Source organism: Atractosteus spatula, chromosome 8 (genome assembly GCF_055471065.1).
Source record: "Atractosteus spatula isolate fAtrSpa1 chromosome 8, fAtrSpa1.hap1, whole genome shotgun sequence".
NCBI lineage: Eukaryota > Metazoa > Chordata > Actinopteri > Semionotiformes > Lepisosteidae > Atractosteus > Atractosteus spatula.
Genome location: NC_142713.1, coordinates 31,859,363 through 31,886,692, shown reverse-complemented (window position 1 = coordinate 31,886,692; position 27,330 = coordinate 31,859,363). Strand labels below are relative to the sequence as shown.

At 37.7% G+C, this 27,330-nt stretch overlaps 1 protein-coding gene across 2 annotated transcripts; it reads left to right on the top strand.

Moving 5' to 3' along the window:
• Positions 1 to 2,633: 2,633 nt before the first annotated feature.
• tbk1 (TANK-binding kinase 1) lies at positions 2,634 to 27,041 on the top strand. Of its 2 annotated transcripts, none has more exons than XM_088923801.1 (21): positions 2,634 to 2,696; positions 4,551 to 4,669; positions 5,535 to 5,675; positions 6,264 to 6,393; positions 10,292 to 10,473; positions 10,769 to 10,929; positions 11,375 to 11,485; positions 12,499 to 12,678; positions 13,315 to 13,511; positions 16,391 to 16,449; positions 17,815 to 17,906; positions 19,843 to 19,944; positions 21,019 to 21,097; positions 22,024 to 22,145; positions 22,712 to 22,788; positions 23,412 to 23,451; positions 23,544 to 23,645; positions 23,926 to 24,022; positions 24,784 to 24,884; positions 26,439 to 26,510; positions 26,683 to 27,041. In XM_088923801.1, the coding sequence occupies exons 2-21, from the start codon at positions 4,583 to 4,585 to the stop codon at positions 26,732 to 26,734; spliced, it is 2,184 nt and encodes a 727-aa protein (XP_088779927.1). In that variant the 5' UTR covers positions 2,634 to 2,696; positions 4,551 to 4,582; the 3' UTR covers positions 26,735 to 27,041. The 2 variants fall into 2 exon arrangements, with proteins under 2 accessions (XP_088779927.1, XP_088779929.1); XM_088923803.1 differs by lacking the exon at positions 2,634 to 2,696 and adding an exon at positions 3,033 to 3,071.
• Positions 27,042 to 27,330: the final 289 nt, after the last annotated feature.

Genomic DNA, 27,330 nt, shown 5'->3' with positions numbered 1-27,330 from the left:
CAAAGTGTTCATTTCAGTCACAGCCATTTCGAAACACATAGTCCCTTACACTCCAATCAGCCCTCTTTTCTACGTTCAGTATTGCAGTTCAATATTGTGTAATGGTAGGGGGTAGGAAGACTATGCATGAGACTTTCTCTGCTCTCCCTCTCGTGTCCGAGTCCTCGCCTATATCCAGTGGTGCAGTCTGTTCCCAGGAGTTCTCCTGACTGAGGCTTATAAATCCCCTTCCTGGCCAGGGCTCAGGGTTCCAGAATGAGCAGAGGAAGTGTACTTGTGATGTCTTGGGTGCAGGCAGACCTAACAACTGGGGGCTAATTAATGAAGTGACTGTAGAGTGCCAAGTGTTACAATGCATGTATTGGCTAGCAGCTGTATCACCTTGTAACTCAATACTGGTAAACTATTGAAGCTAAGCAGATATGAGCCTGGTCAGTACCTGGATGGGAGACCTCCTGGGAAAAACTAAGGTTGCTGCTGGAAGTGGTATTAGTGGGACCAGCAGGGGGTGTTCAGATGAGATATAAAACTGAGGTTCTGACTCTCTGTGGTCATTAAAAATCCCAGGGTGTTTCTCAAAAAGAGTAGGGGTGTTACCCTGGCATCCTGACCAAATTAGCTACAGACTGTTTGACCCTCTACCATCTGGAAAATGGTACCAGAGCATCCAGACTCGAAGACAGTTTTTACCCCAGCACTATCAAACTATTCAACTCCCAGCCTCTCTCACCTATGATCTGAACCCTCACAGCGCCTTTTCTCTTTATCAAAACTCAAACACACATTGAAATCTCTCTCTACCTCACATGTCAAGAAATTCACTCCCCGTAATTTCCTATCCTTTATTTCATTCTGTCGATGTACAGTATGATTTTGCACAAGTGATGTTGTTTTGCACATTACCTGTTACCTGTTGTTGTTTTGCACATTGGCTGTTGTCTCTGTCTTTCTTTTCTTATACAATTGTATTGTTGTTGTTTTTTATTTTGTTTTTGCACTGCTTACTGTCTGAGAGCTACAGTAGCTAACGAGCATTTTGTTATACCATATACCTGTGCATGAGTATAATGACAATAAACTTAAACTTGAAACTTGAAATTTCCCATTGGCCACTATCAATCATGGCCTCCAAATAATCCCCATCTAATGAATTGGCTTTATCACTCTGCTCTCCTCCCCACTGATAGCTGATGTGTGGTGAGCGTTCTGGCGTACTATGGCTGCCGTCGCATCATCGAAGAGGGTGCTGCACATTGGTGGTGGAGGAGGGGAGTCCCCATTACCTGTAAAGTGATTTGAGTGGAGTGTCCAGAAAAATGTTATATAAGTGTAAGCAATTATTCTAAAATTATTAATTATTATTATCCATTCTTCCTCTGTTCTGGAGCCCCCTCTCGGTCCCAGGCCTAGTCAAACCTGTCCCACAATCCTATGTCTCCTTTGAACTGTGTTATTAATGAGCATCTATGCAAACAGTGTGTCAAACCATCTTTGTTGACTGCCAACTGTCCTACTGTTTGCCCCTGGAAGTCCTGATGTGATGCTGATTAGAGGGAAAGCTCAGAGAGCAACGAAGAAAGGACAAATAAACCAACTCTGATAAAGACACTGGCCATTGTAAACAAACCTAAAGTCAATATAGTCACTGAAACATGTTGCCCAACATCCAATTTGTCACTGTGACAGTATTATGGTTTATTTTATTTAATGATAATGTAATAAATCAGTCAGGCAGAAGAGAGAGTTATACTGATATTAAAAATGTAAATTAAACAGAATTAGACGTTATTGTCAGTGTTATTCAGGACATTCCGGACAAACTTTCGCTCTCACATTTTCTTACTATAAATTAAATTCAAGGTGCTTTATTAGCATGACTGATGGGTACAATCAGTGTTGCCAAAGCAAATATAAATAATGAAATTCACATGAATAAAATAAAAAATAAAAGTAAAATAAAATCTACAGACATATTACAGACATTTACAACATAGACATATCATAAAATATTTACATATACTGTAGACAGATTGAGCATTATTGGGAGACAGACTCACTGTTCCTCAGGCTGTGACAGGAGATCATATACTGGGCTGCCAGTTCAATTTAATTCCCTCCTCCCTCTCCCAGTAGGATTGGGACCCGTTGGGATTCTGGCAGGTGTGGGAACTGGGATTAGATTTCTGAATTTCTCCCCGCTGGCAGTGGGAGCACAGCTTGTCCTCTCTGGGCAGCCAGGTCTGCCTGTGTTGCCCAGTTTCTATGGCCAGGCTGTGGTCACTGAGCCTATACTTCTTCAGTGTCTGTTTCTTTTTGCTGTTTCTTATCTTGGTCAAATATTCGGCTAGTGTGTATTGTCTGTTTAGGGTTCTGTAGCATTCCAGTTTATGTTGTGTTTGTGTGTGTGTGTCCCAGTGTGTGAGATATTGCTGTTTGATCTGTGCTGTGATGTGCTTGAGTCTAAGTTGTGGTGCTCTAGCAGTGCTGTCCTGAGGCTGGCTGGTGTCAGTGTGGTATCAACACACTAGTTTTGCACACTTAATTTTTTTCTTTTATATTTGTATAATTACGGTAGAAAGATCAGCTACGCCCACTCTCACTCTTCCTCGGTATCTCATTGCTGATTGAGTCATTTTCAACTCGTGACCATATGATGTCAGTGAAAGAAACTAAAGGGGACTTAGCTTTTTGAGGGGGTAAGGAAATAAAATTGTTTCTATTTATTATTAAGGCATAAATGTATGATCTTAAAACAACGTATAATAAGCGTGCATATCAGGAATACATTTTGTAAAGCTGAATAAATTACGTTGAACAACGTGCCTTGAAATCAACGTTTTGCTGCGATCTAGTGCGTTTTGTTTCACTTGAGTTTCCAAAACAGGAACAGTACCATATCGCTAATTATTATTGGTCGCCAATTTGAATGTTAAGCTTTGTGGCTTTACCTAACGGGGTTATAAATATGTTATGACCGTTAGGCCTGAAACATTTCACACAATACGCCGGTAAATTTCAATAATGATGTGAAACAGAAATAATCAACGTTTCTTCCGCTCAGTCGTCTCTTGGTAAATACTGCATTAGCTACTTCTATCCGTAGAGTGGTAAATCGTTCATGTGTGCTACGCGATCATACACTTAGTTCTGTTTTTCAGTAAGCTCCTATAATAAATAGTGGTGTTTCCATCGGAAATAATGTGCGCCACATTTTCTAAACTGGCATCCTACTGGCCTTGTCTGATCTCCTCAGTTTGTATATTCGTTGTATTTGTGGGAGATTTCCTACTCCAGCGGCGCTGCGTGCCCGCAACGCCGTCGCGCTCCCAACCACAGGCACATGCGTTACAGTTGAATTCTGTTTCCTCTTACGGTACCGTGTGCTCGTATTTGTTACCTTTTCACGTTTTTAGCAAATGATTAATTTTCTTTTTTGAACCGGAGAGCACGAATAGATTCCAACGTAAATCATGTATACAGTCTAAAATATGTATTTGAACAAAACAGGCGAAGAAAATTAAATAATGAATTAGACGTAGTTTTCATTTTACCCAGTTGGACACGTTCACTATGATGTTTCTGAATTTATATCCAGGTTGTTAACTGTAGTAAATCCTGTAGTGTAGTGGTTTCAAAGTCTTTGGCTCTGTGAGGGGTTATGTACAGTACAGCAACACAATTACAAGAATTCTACTTCTTGAGTCAAGGGTGGGTAACCTTGTCTTACTCGGTGTAATTCTGGAGACGTTTTTTAGATATTTTCTAAGAATTTCGAAACTCTTGATTACTCAGTTTTACCCATTGAGCTCAGGCTAAACTCTCTTAGACGAAATGTTCAGAAGTCTTGCTTATTGATTATTATCTATAATTGGTCTTTTATCTACATTTCACATCTTTAGTTTCCTTTTTCCTATACGTTAAAGCCTTAGTCCATAGTCCAAAATGAATAGTCAAAGCACACCAGAGAACGGTTAATCATATATGTAAAAGTATTTACTACTCCTGGGATACGGTTTTAGAAATTAACAACATAAAATTAATTAAGGTACAAAAAGTGATGCTACTCTGTTAAACCTGAGACTTTATTGAATTGAAAGAAACAAGATTAAAGAAGTAACAGTTTGAATACCGTTGCCCATATCCGGCTCATAAAATCCTCTAGTTTGTTTCTGAATAGTTGTGTACATAAGGAGACCGACTGTATTTGCATGTCGCTATACATAGCTAAAGGCAGCTTCCTTGTGAAACTGAGACGTTTGCTGTCCCTTTCTAAAAAACGGTTAAGCGAATCACAATTTTAAACGAGCGTAAAAACGTCACGATTAATACAGAGGCATTAACTTAATAACAATATATTAGTGATTTTCTTTGCTACTAGATGTGCAGTTGTTTTCCATGATGGGAAATTGAAGACTTATGCTACTCAGTGAATACATTGCAACAGACCACAAGCGTGCCCTGTTCTGTACTGAACACTGTTTAACCACGAAGCAATGCAGGAGGCCTGAGGTGCACTCTGAAGCTGAAAGGATGTGCTTTGTTGTTGGCAGGTGCTGTTGAGAGTCTCTTTTGAAGAGCAGATATGCAGAGCACAGCAAACTATCTCTGGCTCATGTCAGACCTTCTTGGGCAAGGAGCAACTGCAAACGTGTACCGTGGGAGACACAAGGTCAGTGGGGTCCCCGATGCCTTATTGACTTACAACATCAGGGATGCGTTAATTATAATAAATAAGTGTTACAGCTAGATGGGGGTGATCAACATTCAACATCTAAGTGGTGTCAACATTTGCTGTAGTGGGTTGTAGTGGGTCTGAGAGATGTTGAACAAAGGAATCTGTCTGGTTCACATTGGTAATTAAACCCCCAGCCCCCACACCCCATTTCTGCCTGGAATATATATGCCCTTAACATCTTGAATTATCATGGAGAGTATAGACAGTACAAGTCTGGATCAGGGCTTGAATTCAAGGTTAGCACTTAGGCATCAACTCTGAAACATCAGATTTTTAACGTCTTAGTGGGTACACACACTGGAAGGAAGTATAAACATGGAAAAACAAACACATTTCAAGAGCTTGCATATATATTTCCAAAGAAATATATTCAATTCAAACTGTGTTTTGCTATGTTTGTTTATTTAGTTAATGGAAGAGTTACTGACAGAATTATTAACGTACACTTTATACTGGCAATCTTATTCTGGAAAAAAATCTGGAAGAACTATAGACTTGAAGTAGGATTGGTATTAGCCAGTTGGTGTTACCTGTGATTTCTGATGTGAATGCTTTGACACTGCCTGGCTTTAAGGGGAAGTAAAACGTCAGTTTCCCCTCAGTTCAGCTCGGATTACCCATTCATGGCTCCAAAATTGAATCCACATGTAAATCCTCATCCACTCATTTGAGGAGCACTCTAATGTGAAAGAAAAAAAAATGTTTCACACGTGCCAGAACAAATCAAATGTGGGTGGCAGCCTATCCGTCCATATTAATAAAAGCCCCCTCATCATTTACTGTGTTTTGTCTTGAACAGAAAACTGGGGACCTCTATGCTGTGAAGGTTTTCAACAACCTGAGTTTCCTGCGGCCCCTGGATGTGCAGATGAGGGAGTTCGAGGTGCTGAAGAAGCTCAATCACAAGAACATTGTGAAGCTCTTTGCTGTGGAAGAGGAGGTAGGTATTCTGCCTAAATGGAAGCAAATGTGTTTTCTGCTTGGTTTTGGAAAAATGAGTAAGACGCTTGGGCCTGCAATGTGAATATGGTGCAGTTTTGTTAGGAGGTTTGTGATTTAGAGTGGTGCAGTGGTTAGCATTGCAGCACTGGGGCTCTGGGTTCGATTCTTGAACTGGAGTGCTCTCTCTCTGCATGGAGGTTGTATGTTCTCCTTATGCAATTATGTATTGCAAGGGTGGCAATTTATATTTTATGTAATTTTTTCATAAAATAGTTTAGGCTGTCATTACAAATATACAGACTCCATAAAAAATAATTGCCAATTCTAGTTTAAAAACACAAAACTGAGAGAAATGGTCTTGAAGTTTTCTCCTGTAGAGGTGTAAAATTCTAAGGTGTAATAGAACCAGAAAAGAACCTTATTTGTTTGCTTTTATTTCCCGACAGCGGGTAGCATTCATTGAAACATTCTGTTTAAAAAAGTAACAATACAGTGCTGTCTGTTTTGCTCCTTTGTATGCCATACAGAATTGCAGTATTTGTATTTATGTATATTTAAAAAAAAACGCATTTTGTTTCTCTTTTAGACGAACACTAGGCACAAGGTGCTAGTGATGGAGTACTGTCCCTGTGGAAGTCTCTACACGGTCCTAGAGGAATCCTCTAATGCCTACGGGCTTCCAGAGGATGAGTTCCTCATCGTACTGCAGGATGTGGGTGAGACAGTTTTTCTGTTTTCAGAGGAGGCTTGTTCTTGAGACCTGGACATCTAAGCTTTTCTCTCCTTTGGGTTTTCAGTTGAATAATAGTACTTCAGATGAATAACTTCCTGGTGAGGAAGGATGTTTCAGTGATAATTGAGGTAGAAATCGCGTATCGGAATCACGTTGAGTGTTTCTCTCAGGATATTGATACTAAATCTTTTAAGATACTGCATATTCCTCTAAGCAATATGGAATATTAGGAGAGTTCCTGAATGTATCACCATTTTGGCTTTTCAGTATATCTTACTGAAATACTGGGTATCCATTAGTTACAAAATGTTCAGAAGACTCAAAGGCGTCAATAAATCAGGGTACTTTCATTGAAGCTACTCTTGTCTTAGGCAGTCACTGGAATTTACTGATGATTTTGTGGCGTTAATGGATAAAAATGCTGACTTGTTTTGGAAATTTAATCTACCTTCATACAGGGTTATCTGTAATAAGTGGATACGTAATTCTGTATTGATGATCACTTTCTCAGATCGTTGTAACATGAAGGTTTTGTAGCAAACGAGCCTGGAGATATTCACCTTTGCCTCAACTCTTGGCCTTGTATGGGAGGTGATAAAGTCCTGAGCAAGATTATATTTTTCTCTTAAACATGACTTGTATTACACTGCTTCCTTCATCTCTCTTTTTTCTTTCATCTGAAAGGTTGTAATTAAATCTAAGCTGTACTATTTTATTTTAATAAGAACAGGTTTGTAAATATGTGGTGCTATTCTCTGCATAGCCTCGCATATTTGAAGTTTCATCCAGCCAATTGAAGGCCAATCTTGAAGGTATCCAGAATGCAGGCCTTCCATGACCTGGCTAGGAAGCTGATATCCACTGCTCTTGGTCAAAAAATAACATTTCCTGTTTCTCATCCTAAATGAATTGCTTTTCATTATTAGCTGTGACCCAAATCCTTCTTTTGGTAATGAGTTGAGCATGTCTTTACCCTTTTCAACATCAACTACGTAGATTGAATGTCCTCTCAATCCCCACTGCTCAAGACTGTAGAGATGTAGATCGTAATCTACATATTACAATATTACAATCCCCTGAGTTCAGGAATAATTCTTGGTGCTCTTCACTGAACTTTTTCTAAGGCTGTAATATCCTTCTTGTGATACGATGACTAAACCTGAACTAATATTCTAACTCGATACTCTAATTGAGGCCTTGGTGGTGAGTTGAAAAGCATGAGCAGTTTCTCTTGATTGAAATTGCATACATTTTCCCACATAATCAAGCATGGTTTCCTCATTCTTTCTCTCCTCGTATTGTTTTGTTAATGGCATAGGCGAATGCCCATTCACACACAGATTCCTTTTCTTGCATAGTATCCTACAGCTCAGAACCACCTGTACAGTATGAACAATTTATGCCTCTACTTTCTTTGTGAAGCACTTACCAATGTTGAATTTCATTTGCCAAGTCTTTTTGTAATTGCCTTGCCACGTCTTTTTGCCACAGCCCCTATTTCCGTGTGATCTGCAAATGTAAGAAGATAAACTATTCCACAATCTATGTACAGTAGTTGATATAGATCAGAAAGAGCAGCAGACCCACTACAAAAAAAACCTCGCGGTACACCAGATGTAGTGTTTCCTGTCTGTTAGTCAGATCTCAATACATGTCCATGCCTTGAATTATTTTAGTGTAATTCAAGAATGATTTTAGTCTGAGAATTAAATTTTTATGAGAAGTAAATTTGTATTCATTATCAGAAGCCTTTTGTAATGTATCATGTCATATGCTTTAGTGTTATCAACTGTCCTTGTTGTTGTTCAAATTAAACACAGTCTTACCTTTCACAATTCATGTTCACCATCTCTTCAGCAGGTTGTAGCAATTTATGACTGTTAAGCTGAAGTTGCCTGTGTAGATCCTCAGTTTTAATATGCTAAAATTACGTAATAGTGATGGAGCTCCTATCTCCCTCTTTCACACCCTTCTGTGTCTCAGGTCAATCCCTTTCATTAAAGACCCCTGCCCCCTCACCTCCCTTAGACACTGCCACTGATGTCACGCCCTCTGCAGCCGGCGGGCGCTCCTACCCTGTCCTGTCCCTAGTTTCCTGTGCTTTGCTGTCTGTCCTTCCGGTGTCTCTGTCTGGGGCTATATATTTCCGGGTCACTCATTCCCCTTCGCTCAGCATTGACGTTCGGATGTCCTGAGACCCGCCTAGCACCAGGTCGCCGCATAGGTTTCTATACGGCAATTCCTGAACTCTTGCACTGCTGAGCCCAGGCTAACTCCCTGTTCTGCCGCTATGCATAGGGTCTTTTTCCGCTCTCCTGCCATTCCACGGTTTGTCCCTTCCAACATCCGTGACAACCGAGCTCCTTCCTTGTGTTTCCTTTTCCCTTATTACCTCTCTTCACTCACTCATTAGAATGGCAGAGCGGTTTGAGTTGCTGCCTTTTGATCGTACTTTCCCCTGGAGATGTAGGTTCGAAACAGGCTCCACTCTGTTGAACGCTTTTGGGGCGGAGCAGTGGCTCTGTGGCTAAGGATCTGTGCTTGTGACTGGAAGGTTGCTGGTTCAAATCCCGCAGCCGGCAGAGGAATCCTACTCCGTTGGGCCCCTGAGCAAGGCCCTTAACCCCAACTGCTCCAGGGGTGCTGTACAATGGCTGACCCTGTGCTCTGACCCCAAGCTTCTCTCCCTGTCTGTCTCTCATGGAGAGCAAGCTGGGGTATGTGAAAAAAGACAAATTCCTAATGCAAGAAATTGTATAGGGCTAATAAAGCAACATTATCACATTATTATTGTTTTCTTTCTGTTAGGTGTGCCTACATTACACCATTAAAGCCATCACACTAGCAGTTCACCGCCAGCTCTCTGTTTTTGTCTTGAACACGCACTGCCTGACCCTCTTATATGTTGTTTTAAATTAGTAAATTTCTCAGAAACTACTCCTATCTTAATCCTTCTTGAACTTTCTGCTGCCATCAACAATGTGAATCACTCTATTCTCCTGTCAAGACTCACTGACACAGCGTTTTCTGCCACTGCTCACACTAAGCTAATGATGCTCATCACATTTGTTTCATTAATTATATACTGTTTTTTGAAAGACCTGATTCCTAGTGCCACCTACTGGGTTAAGAAGAAATCACTAACCATATTATTTCAACCTTATACATTTCAGAAAATTTGTTTTACCTTCAATCGGCCTGTTGCGAATCCCAGTTCCCTTGTTTAAATATTCCTCAAAACTAGTTTATGCTTCCTCAGTACTAAACAATGCTACTCTTCTGGTTCAACCATAACCAGTTCTGCTTGTGCAGGTCCTATTTGTTCCAGAAGGATCCTAACTACCCCATCCTTGCTGCACCAGTATATTAGCCCTATGTTTAATGCCCATATTTCCCCTTAAAGCCTTAGGCTTACATGTGGCACTGGTGGAATTTCTGACAAGACCACTCTAGATATCCTACTCCTACGTTTACAAGCTAAATCCTGATATTTATCCAGCAGAATCAGCAACCTACCTTTACCATGAAGTAGTTTAAGTAGGTAGCTCCATCAGCATGCGTAGGCTGCAAAGGAACAAGTAAAGGTTTATTCCATGCTGAAAAGAGAAGAAAAGAAACAGATTGTTTCGGCTGTGGAGCCTTCTTGCACCCTTACCATGGTCATTTGTTCCTATTTCTCTAACAGATTCTACCAATATTAAAATTATTTAGGATTTGGGGATTAAGTTCAGAATTGCTTAAGGTTTTTTGTCCCCTACTAGTCAACCATGTACTTACCAGTACAAACACTGAAGTGTTTTTTAGAAGGCAGGAAGTGTTCACAAAACTGTTCATTGCACTTTGTTTTAATGGCTGAAAGGTTTGCTGTGTGTCTGTTTTAGTTGCTGGAATGAATCACCTCAGGGAGTATGGCATAGTTCACCGTGATATCAAGCCAGGAAACATCATGCGTATGATTGGGGAAGATGGCCGCTCTGTGTACAAGCTGACTGATTTTGGAGCAGCTCGAGAACTTGAAGACGATGAGCAGTTTGTTTCCCTTTATGGGACAGAGGAGTATTTGGTAAGTTCAAGCTGGGAATCCATTTTTGTTCCTAAAATTTTGCACCCAGTATGTAATCTTGAAATTGGTTTCAGTATCTCCCATCTTTTAAATTTACCGTTTGTGGCCAAATTTATTGCGGCCTGTAGGGATGGATTCTGCAGAGAAGACTTGGCTGCGGCCTGCCTTCTTCCCATCCCTGAATGAGTGTTACGGCAACTCCTGGTTTTGCATTGTGGTTTCTCTAGCAAGCTCTTTAAGTTGCATAAAAAGTCCTTTGTGACGTGTAATGGCACGTTTGTGCTGTGTCTGACAGCATCCCGACATGTATGAGCGGGCCGTCCTCAGGAAGGACCACCAAAAGAAGTATGGGGCCACTGTTGACCTCTGGAGCATTGGCGTGACATTCTACCATGCAGCCACTGGCAGTCTTCCATTCAGACCCTTCGAAGGACCACGCAGGAACAAAGAAGTCATGTAAGACCAGCAGCTCACATCCATTTACTCTGTAGCGTCTTGTAGGGCGATTTAAATTATTGTGAATGACAAAGGTGGCACAGTTATTGGAAATTCTGCTTTACGTGATTCTGTTTAGCATTCAAGCAATTCGATTTGGAGCAGATTTATTTTTTCTTTTATTGGAGGATAAACCTTAATAGCAGATAAGCTTTGCATTCTCTCCTTTCAAATTCCTTCATGACGATTAGATAATGTAATGGATGTACAAAACACTCCGAAGTCCTTGGCACAGACTGGTCTGTTTGGAAAAAATGATACTAATGATGCATAAAATAAAAGTAATTCTGAATTCTGAGGGTGGAATCAAATTGATTTCTATGTTTGTCAAGTTGAGTCATTTTTTTGCTTTATATGCAGCAGAGAATACCAAGTACGTGAGAAAACCTGATTTTCTTCTCCATAGGTACAAAATCATCACAGAGAAGCCACCTGGGGCAATATCTGGAGTGCAGAAGTTTGAAAATGGAAAAATTGAGTGGAGTTCAGAGATGCCAGTTTCGTGCAGTCTTTCCAAGTAAGTGTTTCGGTTACGGAACATGTGGTAGATGGTAATTTTTTAAGCATATTACATATCTTGAAGGCTCTGTTGTCAGAAGGGTTCAGTCTGAAGAAATTGAACAGTTTTTTCTCTTCTCTGGTTCACTGTGAGGATTTTCCCTTTTCTCATCCATGTGTTCTGGTATCAAGTAGTAGCATAAATAACTTTGAATAAGAAATACATTTAAGCTGTTTGATTTCTATTGATATTAAGTATTTAACACATCACATCATCACACAAAACAAGACTTATATCAGGCTATCCATCATGTATTGCCAAATAAAAAGGTTACAGGTAAAAGTTGTATGATCTTGAATTGCAGGAGCCCACTCAAGGGTTATGTTGTACACACGACCTTGGGCCTTAAAGATTAAAAGTCAACTGTGTGATGCAGTCATCCAGTGGACACTAAGATAGGTGGGGCTCAAGACAGACACATTTAAAGACAGCGGTGCAATTAAAACAGCATTCATTATATTAAAGGAACAAATATTGAAAAATAAAATGATAAACTAAAATTACACCTAGCTCACTTTGAGTTTTCAGGTCTCTGAATGTCCCCATCTAATATTGGGGGTGGCCAGTCTTTCCCCGATATTGATTCTTCTAAAAAATAAACAATAACAGCATTCTTCCTAGTTCTAAAAAAAAAAAGAAAAAAGCTTCTCTTCTCCTTGCTGTAAAACTGCTGTCGGGTTCCAAGGTTCACATCTTTTCTAATGAAAGACTTTTCTTTCAGCCTTTTCTTTTACTGTCAATACTCAGCCTGTCTGCCATCCTCTTTGCTTTATTTGGTTTATACTGTATTTGGGTCATGTGTCTGATTTAAAGAATAAAATAGTGAAGCTCTGGGCTTTATGGATGTTTGCATTTAGGAAAAGCCTGTTCTGCAGTTAGTCAGTTAATTCCAACTTAAATTGGAAAACACGTTTTTAGTCAATAAATTGTGTAATTTATTTTACCATATTTACTATTGTTGCATTTTTCAGGGGTTTGCAGAGTCTGTTGACACCAGTGCTTGCCAATATCCTGGAAGCTGATCAGGAGAAGTGCTGGGGTTTTGATCAGTTTTTCGCAGAAACCAGCGATATCTTGCACAGAACGGTGGTGTATGTCTTCAGCTTTCAGCAGGCAACACTCCACCACATCTACATACACCAGTACAACACGTGAGTTTCATCGGTCACAATTACCCTTATGTCTCCCAATGGATAACCTCAAGGTTATGCTGTAGATGCCCTGCTCACCACACTTGTATCCCATTGAACACTTTTGGGATGAGCTGTGAACCTGTGAAATACAGTAGCATCTGCAACCTAGTACAGTGCATGTGTTGCAGATATACAGCTTGAATTTATTCCAGGAGTGGCCACATGCTACTAGCCCATGATTTTTACAGTCACAAATGTTAATTTGTTCAATTGGATTTCAGTTACCAGTTTGTGTTTTTTTTTCAAATCATGAATTAATGTTGCCTATAATAGTCAGGAAGGTTTTTCAAGAAAGTTGCATACCATGTAATAACTTGAGTTGTGAATTATTTGCAATAATATATAGAATTTATTTTTATAGGGTTGAGGTCATGTCCTTTATTCATTAATTTTCTTAGACATTATATGGACATATTATAGATTTCAATGTATCGATCAGTGGTTCTTAAATAGTTTAGCCATTGTGGAATTAGTCTTACTGTATAGCTTGTAGGTCCCATTGTATAGCTTTCTAAGGTAATCTAACTTGTATAGTGGAAGTATAGATCTTCTCTGAAATTTAGTTGTCAGTAATCGTGATCTGGCTTTTTTTAGGGCTACTCTGTTCCAAGAGCTACTATTTCGGAGAACCAATATTGCTCCGCCCAATCAAGAACTGATGTATGAGGGTCGCCGACTGGTGCTGGACCCGAACAGACAGGCACAGGCCTTCCCTCGCACCTCCAAAGACAACCCCATCATTCTAGTGAGCCGGGATCTGGTTGGCATGATTGGGCTGCTGTTTGAAGAACGTAAGTTTCTGAGTAATTTCCTACTCAGCAAAATACAGCCATAACCAACACATTGTTTTATTAAAGTCCATGAGTAGCCTTATTACAAATAGCAGTAATACCTGGAAGCATAAACACTGGAATCTCAGATCGTAGAATTCTAAGGCAGACTTTTACTAGTTGTAAAATCAACAGTGGATCCTCTACAAAGCCCTTCCCAGAGAAATCCCAACTGAAGGAAGCCAATTGAGCATTCCGGACACTGTTGGACATTACCATACAGGATTGTGCTTTTCCCACCATGTAATAGAATACAGACGACTCTCATACAGTATGTGTTCATTCTAATTTAATCTGATGCCGGCCAGAGGACGATAGGCTCCCCCTTTCGAACCTGGGTTCCTCTCAAGGTTTCTTCCTACTTTAGTCCAGGGAGTTTTTCCTTGCCACTGTCGCCTTAGGCTTGCTCACTGGAGGTTCAGGCCTGGAAATCTGTAAAGCTGCTTTGTGACAGTGTCCATTGTAAAAACTGCTATACAAATAAACCTGAATTGAATTGAGTAGACTAGGACAGAGTGTGTAAGAATAGGCACATGCATACATGCAGGTAAGAAGATGTGAATTGTAAAGATAGTCTTAAGTACTGAAGTCTTTCTGGAATATAAATCTTGGAGTCTCTATAAAAGATATGCAAATGGAAACACCAAAGAAATCATGGCCATGATACGTGAAATGGGGAACTGTGGGTTTTGAGAGATCTTTGGTCCTCGCTGCTTTGATGTGTTCTCCAGAAAGGTCTTCTTCCTCTTGAGTCTCTTCCAGTTACACCAATGTAAATGGCAGGGCACTTTTTATATGAGACACCATAAATGAGACCTCTTACTGCACGTGCTCTTTAAATGATTTTGAAATGGCCAGAGGAGCCATGTAGGTGCGTGCTACAGGACATATATGAAGGTGATTTATTGACTTCTGTTAACAGTCGACACTGGCTTGGATGGTGGCTGTTGAGAAGATGGCTACATAAATTAGGTGGTCGGTGGTATGAAATGACTGTCGGGTCTTTTCAAGTTAAAGAGTCTTCCTATAAAATGGATGTTTTCTTGGATGACCCCAAGGGTGTTGGGGTATAATGGAGGAGCAGTTCTGGAATGCCTTGTTGGGTTGATGTTTCAAGGATTTTGAGGGGTTGGCTGAAGATCCTGTCAATGCAGCAGCTTCCCCAGTCAGTGAAAAACAGTGCATTTTAAGGTACTGGTTTTGGAAGTCCATCTCATTAATGCAGAACCAGAAATTGTAAAAAGGAAGAACATTTTGTGTTTGGGATAGAACAGGCTGTAAAGAAAATAACCCTGTGAATGGTTATATCATGTGAATCAGTGTGTTTGGAATATAGAGCGATTTTCAGTCCTATGTAGAGAGGTCTTTGTCCAGAATCGTAGGAGTGATTAACCTTGAATGTAGGAGATGTTTGGAAGTAAGCAAAGTAATGTAGAAATTTGCTGTACCTGGATGTTCAAAAATTGATTAAAACAAACCAAATATTTGTAAATGGGCAATTACAACTATAGCATTGTTTGAATTGTTGCCAACTATAAATCACTATTCTTTTTCACTCAAAAGCAAAATTTTTAAGAACACTTTGCAGGAAACACGGCACGGATCATACAGAACATATAATTGATGCTATTTGATTTAACATTTCTGTATTAAAGTATCAAAAGAAGAAAATGGGTGTTGTGGTACAAATTGTTGCAATGTATTTACTTCTACTGTAACACCATTACAACATGGATATACAGTAGTTCCCTGTTAGCTTAAATCCCACTTAGTTTTACTGTGGCCCAGGAAAATTTCCAATAAATCTTAACATTTCAATTAGTTTGAAACATATTCAAATATAAAGTTGCGTATTGTCCTTTTAGTTTACAAGATGACAGTCACATCCTTATTCTCTCTATTGAAGTGTATAGGAACAACTGGAACTACTTCCATAAAGCAGGAAGATATTTCATTGGGAAAATGTTCACAGACTTAAATGCTAATATTTAATATTGTAATGTACTTTTTCTGTACCTAGCATATTTATTTGTCTATTTTTTAATGTGCAAGCTTTGGAGTCATAATTTGTCAGTGCTTTATTTACTAACTCTACCAATTGTTATTTTTTAAATTGAAAAAGCTGGGGATTTGAACACGGTTAAAGATGACAAACAGAAACTTTGTTCAGAGCTTATTTGAAACAAATATTTGTTCAGTGTGTAAATACAGTATAAAGAGTTAATGCAGAATATTTAATTTTACAGTTAATAATAGGATAATATTTGAATGTAAAATTACCTATTTTCCTGGCTGTGCTTTGATTAAAATTCAGACACTACACTACAAGTTTACATAGTGACAACACCTAAAACATGGTACAAATCTGCCAAGAGCATTTCTGTCCAGCATGTATCTCCATGGCTGTCTCTTAATACCTAATTTGTTTTTATTCACTGTTGGAATATAGTTGACAATCTGTTGTTGTCTGAAGGAAAAACATCACTAGATATAAAGAAAAAACACAGTACCATGATTAGTTAATTTTTTTAGCAGGCAACAATCCAAAATGTTAATGATCATTTAATTGATTAATACCTGAGTATCATCATTTTCTTTTTGATTTTATTTCAGCTTTCTTTTTGGAATGCTGTGTCTCTTGAAAGAAGGGGTTTTGTTTTTCTCACATTAATTTTTTCCATGTTTTTTTTTTGGTCTGAAGCAGGAAATATGGCTTCTGCTAGACACTTTGCTGAATTTCATTGCCATTAATCTATAATCATGAATACAAAATTATGTATAATTATGTATAAATGATGTATAATATAAAGGGATAGAAATCTGAAATCTTTTTTTATCAGCTACTGCACCAAAGATACAGCCCCGCTATGACTTGGATTTGGATGCTAGCTATGCAAAGGTACTGATCATGATTTTTTTCCATGTTAATTTTTAATTTCTATTACCTAGTACAGGTAGTCTGAATGTAATAAAACTGTAACTGTTTAATTTGGGGTAGCATTTTAAGTTTCATTTTCATGTGCTATATTTTTTTGCATATTTTTGAATATTTTCAAGACAGTGGAAAACAATTGTGAATTCAGACATTTGCAATTTGTGTGCCATATTTGTCCTAGGTCTATTTGTCCTATTTGTATTTGTATTTTCACACTAAAAGACATTTCTGTGAGATACAGACCAAAATTCTTTAAAGCCTGCTTATTTCATTTTCATTAAATATTCTTCAACATGATTTAATAAGCAGAAATTAATGTAGTGATTGTTCTTTCAGGATTGGGTAGGCAACTCATCCTTGGCTGTTAGTTAAGAATATTTATTTTGTTAGAAGAGGAAAAGATTGTAGCCTGTACAATCCCTAATACAGTATGTGCAATGTGTACTGCAAAACAGATGAAAAATAAAATGAAAAAAATGAAAGAAAACAGACGTAAGCTAGATGCACTCATTTAGTGCCACACTGTAACATGTCCAATATGCAGATACAGAATAAAGATGATACCTTTTTTTCCTTTGGAACTTTTTGCCTTGAAGGGCAAAATTTGATTACGCAGAAACAGAGGGGGTTTCCGAGCAGCATTTTCTACATGGCACTGACGTTCACTATCAGTCTCATGTTATTTAGCAGGTGCAATTTTTGTGTAAAAGGGCAAAATTTACACACATATTATATTTCAGTATAAAAACTGAGTGTTGTGTGCTGGCCCAGTCCATTTTTAATATTTTGAACACAGTGTGGATTGTCAGATTGTTATTTACTTGATGAATAGCATTTGAAGCAGGTTGTTCACTGGCACTTATTTATTCAGTAATTATTTCTTGATCCCTTGCAATAACAGCATTAATGCTCTGTTTAGTAATATCAGCAGCTAGGTATCCTTTCTCTGGTTTTAAAAGTTTTTAATTGAATATCATACGTTTGGTAGGTAAAGTGCAATATTCACATTTTGAGGGGCATTTTTTTTCTAACACAGTTGTATTTTATGACCTGGGGAGAAAAAAACTCGCACCACTTGCACTGAAACTGGAATTTTTCTTTAATACCAAGTTCCAATCTACTGTACTTCATATAAAAGAGAAAATGAGTATACCCCTTTCCATTTTAAATTCCTGGAAGGGTTCTTGACATTGGGAACATTTACAGGCCATTTATGTTTTAATAATAGATATCAATAGAGTTGTGTAGTTATCTCAATAAAAAATGTGTTTATTGCAAAAGACTGGGCTAACGGGGACATTCATTTCTGACACCTGCTTTTTCTTGCAGACTTTTGCAGGGGATATTGGTCACCTGTGGAAAATATCCAAATCCCTTCTGATGTATCAAGAGCTGGTGCGAAAAGGAGTCAGAGGCCTTATGTAAATATTGGCAGTGATGCTTGCTTTTATGTTCTGAGCACTCATTCTTTTTATTCCAGTTTTTTCACAACTGTTTTGTTAAATGGCGGTGTTCTCCTCCATTGCAAAAGTATAAAGACCTTTCCTCCATATATTTTAAACTTAATATTTGATTCAAAACCCGATTGCTCAAACTGATAACTTCAAAATGTAAGAAATGATACAGTAAATTTCAACAAAAACGAAAGAGAAAAGAACTGGCAGAAACTACTGCCACAGGTCTTTTTGAGTAATCCTCCACAGACTTTATACACTGTCTGGGTGTAAATGTCACTCATTCTTCTTGGCAGATTTGCTGAAGCTCTATCAAGTTGCTTTGGGTTCACTTATGGACAGCAGATTTCTATAGAGTCAGGGCTTTGAGCCATTCAAGAACACTCACTTTTTTCTTTTTAAACTGCTCCAATGTAGTTTTGGCCTTGTGCTTGGGATCATTGTCCTGCTGAAAGGTGCATTTTTGCCCCAGTTTTAAGTCTGAAGGTTTTCCTCTAGTGTTTGTACTATGCTCTTTTCATTTTTCCTTCTATCAATCAAGGACAAAGAACAATTTTCCTTACTGACAAGAAGCATCCGCATAACAATGATGGTGCCACCAACCATGCTTAACTTCAAGGATGGTATTGACTGGGAGATGTACTGTTTTAGCTCTGCATCAGACATAAGGCTTGGCATTTAGATCACAATATTCCAGTTTGGTCTCATTTAACCAAGACACCTTTTGTCACATTTTTGTGGGAACGCTTAGGGTCTTGCAATCTCCATTTGTGATACAGTATGAGATGGGTTTTCCCCTCTGCCATACAAGTCAGCATTGTGAAGTGAGCTCTGTAGCTCATTCATAGTAGTTGTTGGCTTCACAGTGGCATCTCTTGGCAGTTTTCTCCTCACTTCTCTGCATAGTTTGGAGGCCTGATCTAGGCAGGGCCTGGTATAACAATACACCTTCGATTTCTTGATGATGAGTGATGTGAGTTGACTGCCCTTACCGGGATATTCAGAGACTTACACATTCTTTTGCACTCTTTTCCTGACTTGTGCTTTTCAATAACCCAATTTGAAAGCTCCATAATCTTCATGATCTTCATGACTGAGTCTGCATGAAATGCACTCTTGCAGAGAAAATTCCTATTATTGCACTCTGACCAGGGCAACTCAACTGATTTTTTTTAGTCACAACTTTCTCATGTTTCTTTTACTGTATATTATCAATTTACTTATTTCTTTTTGTTTTTTCTTTGAATGTGTGGAGTAGGTTGTGTACATTACAAATACTATTACTTCAAAGTGTCATGACTGCAAACGTTTAAAGCAACAAAACGTTAAAATTGTACAGTACTCTGAATGTTACATTTTTTCAAAGACCATCCAATTTTGTCACTACTTTTGTGTCTGTACTTTAGGATGGTACCATAATGCAACAGCATTACCACCTTGTACCTATTCTTCATAGATTGGAAGCGACACAAGGCTTTGTCTGGTCAGTACTAGGACGGGAGAACTTTAAAGAACCCAGGCTACTGTTGTGAGCAGTAGTTGTGGACTGGTTATCATCACTTTTTCCCTTGGCCCAGAATTTATAAACCATTTCATTAGTTTAGGGACAAGGGTTTGTGGAAGTTTCCGTGTTTTAAGCATCAGATGTTGAACTAAGGTCCTGAGTGCTTGGTCATTAAAGATCAATGCCACTGTTTGGCGACTGACATTGTCCTTGTGCAATCAGATATCCGATTTCTCCAAAATTCATTTGGTGAGGTATTTAAGTGAAGTGTTCAGGATCCTTTGGGATGAAAAGTGCTACGTAAACAAAAGCAGTTATTATTTTGATATTGATAGGAATTCATATGTAATATAGGTCCTCAATAGTTTTTTTTTGCAAATCATCTTTTTCATTTTGTAGAGAGCTGATGAAAGAAGATTACAACGAGACTGTGCATAAGAAAACTGAGGTCATTCATATGTGCAGCTACTGCAATCAGACATTAGAAAAAACAGAGCAGCTGTAAGTACATTATTAGACCTGTTAGTTCAACTAACTTTAAGAGGAAGCTCTGCTTCTTTGATGCACTTCCTTTTAGGACCCCTTGGATACCACACCACAATCATAGAGTGGTCCACTTATTGCTCTACAAGTCTCCTCTTCAAAGAAAGAAAAAAGCAAAACAGTCTCTACTGAGGGACCATGTGTTTGTATGTTTTTATGGTATTGTTTTGTGTCTTTATATAGAACCATTGCACATTCAGCTAAAAAACAGAATATGTAGTTCTGTGCTTTATTGAATAAGGTTAATTAAGTGATAGTTTTGTGCTTCTCTGTTTGTAGTGAGTTGGTCAGGTTACATCAAGGTATTATCTGTAAGCATGTCTAGTTTCTGTTCAGAATTATAATTTCTGGTTAGGAATTTTGTGACGTTCCTAAAAAATGTAAGCAACATAAGTAAAGTTACAAATGAAGATTACAAACGAGAAAGCAATTTAGTCTATCTAGCTTGTTTGGTTGCTAGTCACTCATTGGTCCAAGGATCTAATCCAGCCCTTTCTTGAAGGAAGCAGTGGTATCACTTTCAGCAACGTAACTGAGCAGCTTGCTCTAGATACTGTACCTGCATCCCTTTCTGTCAGATCAGTCTGGAGAAGGTTACAAAACCATTTCTAAACTACAGGGTGTGAATACATGTGGCTCTCATATTTTCTAGAGTTCAGTAAATTATGATTAATATACCTTTGTACTGTGCAATGCTACTATGATTACAAGACAACGTTAGATTTTTTAAGTGAGACACATAATTCAGTCCATACATCACTCTGTTTTATATGTTGTTTTTTGTTCTTATTTCATCAGGGTTACGAATAAATCCAGTGGGCATTGCACAGTGTTTCTGAACATTATTAATATTTTAAAAGATATTAACAAAGCAGATAATAGTTCAAATGCTCGTTCATTGTGTTTTAATGCCTCACCATAGATTGTACTGAATGTACTGTATGACAATTCATTCTGATATGTATGCTTTTATTTAAAGAATTTCTTAAATAAAAGGTCTTTAAGCTGGGTCTTTATTCTTTTTGTCAACAGGTGTGAGGCCCTGATCCAAACAAATATGTTATCATCAGAAATGAGTGAAATTTCAGAGATTAGAACAAAAATCATACGGGTTAGTATGTCGGTCTGAATGTTCTGTTCGCTGTTTATCGTGTAATTGAAATACTGAGCCCAAAGGAAATGACAGTGAAAATGGACGTTTGGCACTCTAGTTGCAAATCTTTGATGGTCCTGTGTTTGGTTGACCAATTTTTCCAAATGAAGTAGTGGTGTGAACCTTCACAAACAGCAGAAGGTTTCAGCCAGCCAAGGTATTTACTTGTAAATGGATTCCGAGTCAGGAAATAGCCTTTATTTTATATAGCACTTCCCATTGCACATTTAAAAGAACTGTGTAATAAAGCATATGAAAGATAAGCACACACAAATTAAAACAGTACACAGAATGAAAAGCCGGTGTATAAAAGTGAGTTTTTAGCAAGATGTGGGATGGGCTGGGAGTCATGGACCACAGAACAGAGAGCACAGCCCCTGTGTTTGGAGCCTCATATGGGCAACTGAAAGACAGCCAGAATCCAAAGATTGCAAATGATGTGTAAAGAGTATAGGGGGTTAAATGTAATAAAAATGTAGTAAGAAGTTTATTTTTATGTTGTTTTATTGGTAAAATGCATGGAGAATTTGATTGAGCTTGTCCAGTATTTTATAATATAACTTTTAGTCATATGAATTTTTTTATGTAATCGGCAAACATATACGGAAGTGTTGTTAGACAGCAACTTCATGAAATGGCATTTTAAACAGTCATTCCTTCTGTAATGACGCTGAACTGAAAATATCTCATGTACTGCTTTAAGTATGTGGAAGATTGCTGATTAAAATCTGACAGAATTTAAACATTTGGGAAAGTCAGTTAATTTCTAAGTAGTCTAAATTTCATAGACAACACACCCACTTCTCTCATCTGTACAACATTCATAGAATAAAGGGGTATGCTGGAATAAAACTGAGTGTAACACATTTTCTGTTTCTCTGCAGCTGTCTAGCTCTTTGGCATCAATGGACAACACTCTGCAAGAAATTAAGAACAAGTTCTTGCCTGGAGGTTTACTGACAGACACCTGGTCAGAGCAAGTTGGAACCCATCCTGAGGACAGAAAGTAAGACAGGCTTTATGAATAGTATTCCAACCTCAAAACACAAAAAAACATTCAGCAACACTTACTGTAATTTGAATGTTGCTGCATAGTGATTTCATAATGCCCTCATAACTGCTACTCAAGATGTTATGATCTTTATAGACTTTATAGAGCTGTAAACAAATGACATAATGTGTGCTTTAGATTTGTTTTAGCTTCATTTCTAGAGCTTGGTATTATCCAAGCTAAAACCTTTGCTAAAACGTATGTCATGACCTCTTATGCACACGCATGTTCCCATAAAGCATTATGAATGTTATTATAACATCTTGTGTTACATCTCTACATTCACTTTTACTGTTTTTGATAAACATTTCTGTAGAACCTTTTGTGAAATGGCATTTAAGGCACCTTTTCGGTCTGACACCTTTTGATTTTTATCAATCTAAAAGCAAGCACTATTAAAAGCTCTTTCTAAATTCAAATTAACATTTGCTTTTTTAGTTTTAGATTCATTTGTGATGTTCCAACAGTGTCTGTTATGTTGTTAATAATCAAGTAACTTGCCATGTTTTCTCTGGGCATAGTGTTGAGAAAATTGAAGTGCTCCTGAATTATATCACTGCAATCTACCAGCAGTTTAAAAAGGACAAAGCTGAACGACGTAAGTGGGATGCTTATTTAATCAGCCAACAATATATCAAGGACAAAACTTAGACAGAACAATTTAGATATCGATTAATGTTTTATGGATTGGCTGGCAAAAAAATATCCATACACATTTGACTTCACCCTTGAACTCTGTTTTGAATGCTAATGAGGGCAATACAATAATTTTTTCCAGGGTTGTGAAAGTGTGTAAGGAAAGCTTAGGATTCTGCTTCTTTTTCCAACAAATCTCAATTCCAGGATGTTCAATTTCTTTTTATAAGAATGGTGACAAATGGGAGGAGGCCATTCGACCTACCTAACTAATTTGGATTTTCAGTAGATATCCAAACCGACAGTACCTCATATAGCTATGTCTTGAAAGACAGTGTGGTATTATTGTCAACAACAACCCTTTGTGTAAAGAAGTGCCTCCTGTTCTTGGTTTTATGCAATTCCACCTCGGACGTGTATCCTGGTTCAAATATTTCCCTATTGATCTACAGTATGTGCTTGGAATTACTAAATAGGATAGTTATGTTGTGCTAACGGTATTGTCTGATGAACGCAATTTGTGGTTTCATTTGGCACAATTGAAGATCTAACAGCATCCTAAATAGTTTTCTGTTTGTTTTCCAGGCCTGCCTTACAATGAAGAACAGATACATAAATTTGACAAGTATGTTCCTCTAGTTTCACTCTGCATGTTAACACTTTCATGATTTAAAAAAGAATCACTTAGGTAACTACAGCTCTGCTTCTGCTTTTTAGGCAGAAGCTTGTTTTACATGCAACAAAGGCAACCACCTTATTTAGCGAAGACTGTGCCATGAAGTATCGCATTTTCCTGTCCAAAGCTGAGGAATGGATGAGGTAAGTTCTCTGTAACATTTTCATATTTAATATTGCCAGAGAATTTGTAGCAATTCATGCGCAGTCCTGCTTCATGTAAGGTCTGTGCCTTCTGCTTATGGACAACTGAAAACTTTCACAAGAAATAAGGAAACATGTGCATACAGTAGTGTCACTTTAAAAGTCAGGTGTTCAGTTTGAATATGAACAACAATGTTCAAGTCCAGGGGTGCACTGTGTAATTTTTTAACAAGCTGTTAATGGTTAATACTTCAGTTTTTAATTTGATCCTTTGTTGCAGGAAAGTTCATCAAGTCAGGAAGCAGCTCCTTAATCTGACTAACCAGTTCATTAACATTGAGCAGGAGGTGTCTGTTTTCCTGGAGCGGGTTTATCAGGTAAATTAAATGGAGATGGAAAAATCTATTTAAAACAGTGTCCAAATCTAAAGACACGTGTGTTTTCTCCTTCAAGAGAGAGTGTTTTTTGGTCTTCTTGTGAAGTTGCAGCATGGTTAGGTAAATATTCTCAAAGACCTTGAATGTGAAGAGGATGGTCAACTCCAGTCTCTTTCACACTCTCTGGAGGTTTTCTTATTGCCTTTGTAAGGAGTACACAATTAATGACAGGCTTAAGGATATCATTATAAATGTGAACAGTAAGGAGTATATCTACAAAATATGTTATTTATGTCTCAAAATATCATTCTTTTTAAAAAGCATGTTTAAAAACAACCTTGCCAAAGCACTTCACCCAACTAGTTAATCTTAGATTGGGATGTCGGGGTTTAGGAAGCATGTGAAGCATGCAATTAGCATAGAGTATTATGCTTGTATGTGTTCAGACCACATACAGTAGGTTTCTTATATTTTTACCATGCTGGGATGCTAAGATATGCATACCCTAGGGCATCACAAACCCTCTAGACTTTACATTCATTGATAGTAAGTTTCAGTAAAATGCATAGACCTAACAGCCACCTACCTGACAATGGTCAGCACCCACTGTATTTGGTAACTGTGAAGAAAATACTGATAGTTTATTGAATTATAGTTAAGAAAATACTTTGCTTACCAGTTAATTTTAAATTTGTGGCTCCATAGTAAGTTTACTTCTGTATAATATATAATTCTGTAAAATATTGTTTTTGCTTGTACAGCTACAGGAAGTGTTGCCTCAGAAGATCCTGCCGGTGACTTCTAGTGGAATAAAACCTCAGGTTTATCTCAGTCAGAACACCTTGGTGGAGATGACACTGGGGTAAGTATCACTATTGGGTGCAAGTGAAATGTAAGATTTAAAATACTAATCCACCCACCTCTTGTGTCTTTAGCATCTTAAATGGATATGATTGTTACTTGCTTTGAATAATGTTGTCACATTTATAAATGCTAATTTGAGTTATATTTTTCCTAGTAAAATGTAAATCTGGAATGTCTACCATTAGTCAATGTTGTAAGTGAACCATACACTGTACAAGATTGGTTATGTAGGATGTAAACTGTAAGAAATAAAAATTGTTACCATTGTATTTGCTTAATATAATCAGTATGCATTTATTCCATAAATGAGGTTCCTAATGTAGTGTAGATGTGATAATGCATAATGCATTTATATTCCCCCATTTACATTAATAGACTAGAAAACTCTTATCCAAGCTTATGATGATGTCCCAGAAGAGTTCCCAAATTAATAAAAAAAACTTTCCTTCTTTGCCATTCTTTGTCATTGATAAAAAAATCTTTTATGTATTCTGTGTACCTGCTCAATTAATGAGAAACATATATCATGTACCACCTACAGATTTAGTTTTTTTCTCAAAATCTGAAATTAATCTGTAACTGAAACCTGTATCTTTAATGTGCCCCTATTGTGGATCTCCATTTTTTTAAATCAACTTCACTTTGCCCCTATTATTCATGCCATCACAGGAATGGTGAGAACTGTGCACAGTTTGCTCTGGAATGTGCATTGTCAGGACCCCCTCCACAATGATAGTCCCATAGTGCCCTCAGAAGTCATTACTAATTAGAACAAATAGAACAGGTCTCGCTGTCAACACGATACGTTTGCAGGCGCACGGCAAGTCAGAGTTCACTCAGAGTCATAGTGTTACTGTCTATCTGGCAAATAGTGCCCAATCACAGGCTTGCATGTTGACTCTAACGGACAGAATTGGAGGGCTGCAACTGGGCTCAAAAAAGCCAATATTGTATGCAAACTGACAAGTATCAGGGTGTGCCATTTTTTTCCCTTTTCTTTTTTGTTTTGTATTTATCCCTCATTTGCAGCTGTTCTTGTCCGCACCCCAGAGACAGGAACAAAGCCTTATTGTGTATTGATTGTTTGGCACCTTGATAAACAAAAATAAAAAAGCTGCATGGTTGCAGAAAACACTTTCTTGTACAGATTTGACGAACTGACTAGAAGAGGGCACATGTCTTGTCAATACTTGCCTATGCCAGCACATTGGGTAGTGGTAGGATGGTTTTAAATGCTATCAAATTAAAAGGATCTTAATCAAGACTAAAAATACTAAAACCTCTATACATTTTATTTGATCAAATTAAACTGCACTGTGATTAAAAGTTACTTTTAGTCCATTTTTAGTTGACAAGTCCAAATTGAAAGTTGTGAGACTAAAATGTGACTATATCCCTTAGACATTTAGACATTTAAAAAAAAATGATAACTGAAGTAACGCTGTTTATTTCCCTGCTTAGAGGTGTGACTCAACACACTCCCTTAACGCTGGTAATTAGCACTGTTGTTGTACTAACTGCATGTTGAAAGGATGACTCTTTGTATTTGCAGAATGAAGAAACTCAAAGAAGAAATGGAAGGGGTTGTAAAAGAACTGGCAGAAAATAATCATTTTCTCGAGAGGTAGCAATCTGATTTCACAGTTTTTTCATGTGCTGTATAGTACGTACTGTTAAAATAAGAACTTGTAACTGAAAGTTACAAACCTGTTGTCATGCTTTGCCCTGTGAATAACTAGTTGAAAGACTCCATTTTAATTTAAATTTGTAACTATCTTATTAATATCTATTCCTAGATTTGGTACTTTGACAGTGGATGGTGGACTGAGAAATGTCGACCGGATATAACTTTGGACAGGTCGATTGTACTGCAAAGAAATGTCATACAAGACTTCTTGGTTCCTGTTATGAAGACATCTCCAATTTATATATTCCAAAATGTATATAGTACTGTAAATATATATAGAAAAGAACTTTAAAATACATTTATACTTTATCTTCTTTCCATTGTCTCATTGGTCTTTGCTTCCCACGGTACAAGGTTGTTCAGTTTTATTCATTCAGTTAAATGGGTAAAATGTTTCAAGGCCCTCAGAGAGGTAAATTAGCTCCAACCTCAGTTATAATGTTCATTAAAAACTGTTACTCACGGAAACCTTTAAATATGTTCTGTTTTATTCATTTTTTTACAATTGATTTTAATTTTCTTGTTCTGGTTGTCATAGTATATTTCAGTTATGTTACTAGAGTCAGTGTCATTCTTTATACCTTGTTTGTCATTAACATTTCTTACAAATGCACAAGTTCTACAATAATAGAAATCCTTTCTGACACATGCATGTGTGTATTCAGCATAAAATGTGATACATTTATTGCCTGATTAAGGTATTTGATGGATCAGAAATGGACATCTCTTTTGATATGAAAGTGTTTTGGAATGTGTT